This window comes from Poecilia formosa, unplaced genomic scaffold, assembly GCF_000485575.1.
Source record: "Poecilia formosa unplaced genomic scaffold, Poecilia_formosa-5.1.2 Scaffold296, whole genome shotgun sequence".
NCBI lineage: Eukaryota > Metazoa > Chordata > Actinopteri > Cyprinodontiformes > Poeciliidae > Poecilia > Poecilia formosa.
In genome coordinates, this window is record NW_006800235.1 from 743569 (window position 1) to 747507 (window position 3939).

General features: G+C 33.4%; 1 protein-coding gene across 2 annotated transcripts in view; it reads left to right on the plus strand.

Annotated features, from left to right (window-relative positions):
- Positions 1–2567: 2567 nt before the first annotated feature.
- Positions 2568–3939, plus strand: part of zc3h15 (zinc finger CCCH-type containing 15) — a 9569-nt gene continuing 8197 nt past the window's right edge. The window contains exon 1 of one of the 2 annotated variants that reach the window (XM_007572171.2): positions 2568–2794. In XM_007572171.2, the coding sequence (XP_007572233.1) occupies positions 2720–2794 (75 nt within the window). In that variant the 5' untranslated portion in view covers positions 2568–2719. The remainder of the gene's footprint in view (positions 2795–3939) is intronic. The other variant, XM_007572170.2, reaches the window with a different exon arrangement.

A 3939-nucleotide genomic window follows, 5' to 3' on the forward strand; every position in this document is an offset into this window, starting at 1 on the left:
TGAAATGTGGATCACAAAAGGAGCCCGAAGGGACGAAGGATGCTAACGTGTTGCTAGTTTGTGAAAAGTTTGCTTATTCGTTATCTTCATTCAATTATATAAAGTGCAGTAAAGATATAAACAAACTTGCATTGGTTTTAAAAATAATAATCTTATTTTTTTACATTTTTGTTCATGTTATCTCTAACAATATTAACTTATATTTTAAATTATTAAACTGTTGTATTGTTTTTGCTTTTTTGTCAATATTGCAGGCTAATGTTGGTGACCAGGCTTTGCAATCAACATCCAGTCAGAGAATGGTAGGTTTATTTGTTGGCATTGAATTGCATTACTAACACATGCACCAATGGGCAGCAATTAAGCTTAAAAAATTTACTCTAATATAATGTCACTCAAATAATTTATATATATATTGTTGAAATATAAAATGTAACATGTTCTTTTTTTGGTTCATTGCCAGATAATCTAACATAGTCAGCATTGATGAAAATGTTTTTGTTTTGTTCTGCAGATGCTGCTCTACTGAAATATCCAAATTCTACAGTTTCGGAGGTGCGTGTAGCTATCCATCGCAAATGTAACAATGAACACTTCACTGAAAAAAAAATAGAAATGAGATTTTCACATTAAAATGTTCTTTTATTTTAATTCTCTGTTTTTGAATTTTAACAGTTTTTTATTTTTGTTCTTTAGTGTAATAAATCTGTTTTTTAGTCGCACTTAAATTTTCATGTTCATTGTGTTCACTTCTGACTTGTCAACTGATAATTTATGTAAAGTTCATAAAGTTGTGAGTAAAATTGGACAATTTTAAATTGTCGGTAATAAAACAAAATATTTGAATTACCTTGAACATCTTGTGTAATTAATCTTTCCATGCAATTGTAGTGTAGTTCTGTATGTAATGTACAAAATAGTAAAGTAGGAATAAAGAAGACTTTTATGAGTAATTAAAATTGTACTTTATTAGCAATAGCAACAAATAAAAAAATTAAGTGTAATTTAAATACATTACTAATATATTAGTAGTATATTTAAAATATATTTAAAGTATATTTTAATATAATTCTGTGATAGAATTAGTACACTCAAGATATACTAATCAAGCTCTTGAATACTACATAAAAAAGTATACTTAAAGTACGTTGAAGTATACCAAGTAAACTATAAATTGTAATTTAATACTATTTAAATACTATTAAAATATACTAAGCACAAGAAAAGTTCTTCCAAAATAGCACAGTTTAAGTACATTAATCGAAGTATGTTAAAATTTAATATACTAAAGTATACTTTTTTTTTTTACTAGGGCAGGGTCCCAGAGTCTGGAGGAATGGTGGAGAATAGAACCCAAGTTGCTTTAAATCCAGTGGAATATTTCCAGTCAGTAATAATTGGTCATTCATTTAAAAAGAGCCCTGAGAACGTACTGAATGCATGTACTCTACTACAGCATATGTGTACTTTTATTGGTTGTATAATATATTCTAATTTTCTAAGAAATTTATTTTGGGTCTGCTATAAGCCACCATCAACAGCATTAACAGAAATAAAGACTTGAAATACGTCACAATGTGTGTAATGGATTTATCTAATATATGAGTTTCCCATTTTGAATTAAAATCCTGACAATTAGTTTTTAATGATATTCTAAGCTATTGGAGTGATCACATATAACAGTAACAGAATAATTTTTTTGGTAATCTTCTGAATATCCATTTAACTGTGGTTTGTGCAGTCTGCCTCAGACAACTCAAGACTAGATTTTTCTCCCTTATTTGGACGTATCAAGCATTAATCAACTAAGTCAAAGCAAAAACAATTAAATTAAGGGAAAACTGAGGATTATTGGTGAACATAAAATCTATTGCAGCAGAAATGCAATTTTTTTCCGGTATCGGGCTGAGTTAGAAGAAATTAGGTTACTTGATTTTCACCATTTGAATTGATCCATCTTGATTGCTTCCTTTTAAAATCACCAAACAGATGTTGTGATACTGACCCCTAGTGGTCAAATGGTAAAAATGCATTGAAGTCTGTGAGCTTCACTAAGCCGCAGTTTCCAGAGACATTAAATACTGTCTAGAACAGGGGTGTCCAAAGTCGGTCCTCGAGGGCCGGCATCCTGCATGTTTCAGTTCTCTCCCTGGTTGTAGTAACAACCTTTTCAGCTCGTCAATGTTCTTCTTAGGCCTTCTAACGAGCCATCATTTGATCGAGGTGTGTTAAACCAGGGAGAGAACAAAAACATGCAGGATGCCGGCCCTCCAGGACCGACTTTGGACACCCCTGGTCTAGAACATATATTCACTTGAGTTCTAAATGGCTCATTAGGCTCAGCAGATTGAGAATGAAGCTGGTATCCAAAGAAGAAGTCTCACTTTAATTAAAGCTGTGAGTCTGTGTATATATAAAGGTCAGGTACATCTTGGGATAAAACAAAATTATCCCAAAATTTGGGAGGTTTGTGCGAAAAGTTGCGTTTATAATTGATGTACATAGGTATTTTCCTCTTTTACTCCTGCTTACTGCATTACCCGTCATGCCTCTCTGGCTGGGTGATGACGTCACCCCTCAGCAACAACTCACATGTGGCCTTGAAGGCGCCGCCGTTGCTTTCCTGTTGCTAGCATTAACTGGTTTATGTGCATTTCCAACCGAAATACCCGACTCAAACACCCACACGAGTTCATAGAATAGCGTTTCCTGAACCAATATGCCACCGAAGAAGCCCGCTCCGGCTACGGGAAATAAAAAAACTCAAGAGAAGAAAAAGGAAAAGATCATTGAGGTAAATATGGCACGAGTTAGCATGTCGGTGTTTGCTGTTAGCTCGATGGCTAACTGAAGCTATAATAAGTTGGTATTAAAGTTATTTCGCTCTGCATAGTCAATTCTATATTCATTTGGCTTTACTGTCTCTTTTTTAGTCAAGAAAGAAGTTGACTGACTGTTAATGTTAATATAAGATGCTGTCATAATTCACATTTATACACGAAGCTCGTATTGAAGTGGCTGCTTTAAGGGCCCAAACTGGTCCAGCGAAGATTTAGCAGTATATTTAAGATAATGCTCACATATTCTGGATTGTATCGATAGTCTGTGTCTTGTTTTTCTGGGGTTTTTTTGTTTGTTTGTTTGTTTTTTATTTACAACGTGTTTACACATAAAAGTAGAGGACAACCTGGGAGTTTTGTATAAATGGTCTCCTAAAAATGTCCAAAATAGAATTAAAGTTGAGCAGAGCGCTTGACATATTAGGCTATTAATGCATTTTATCTGTTTAAGTCTTTCTACGTCCATTAGCCACCTGACAGGATAGATTATTTTTATCTGTAAAGATTATTTTCATCTTAGATGTAGGTCTTTAAATGGGTGATGAACAATAATTCATCCATTATGACTCAGGAACACCTTTAGGTTGATGAACTTTTAATTTTCAAGCCTAGTATAAGCACAGTGCTGAATACTACCACTTGGAAAAATCTGCAGTGTATCAAATACACATTTTTCCTGCTGTATGTTGATATTAGGTATTGAGGAAACTTGGAGACTGACGGTGCTTTATAAGAAAATAGCAAATAGATAGATTTTTTTGGTCCTAAATATTTCATTTCATTTGATGGAGAATCTAGACCAGGGGATTAGAAGAACAAAAGAAAGCCTTACATGTTGCTGCTTTTAAATATGAGTCAAATTTCAAATAAAATTTTATTTGTATAGTGCATCTCAAAGTGCTTTACGTTATAAAACACAAAAATACAAAGTTGTAGAACACAGTCAACAGTTGAAACAAGAGATGTGCCGATCAGGTTTTTCCTCCCGATACCGGTCATCCATGGGGGTCGATCACAGAAACCGAGCACTGATACCGATCACATAATTATTTTTTTTTTTTTATCATAAACACTACCGGTTACATTATGTGGAAAAAGG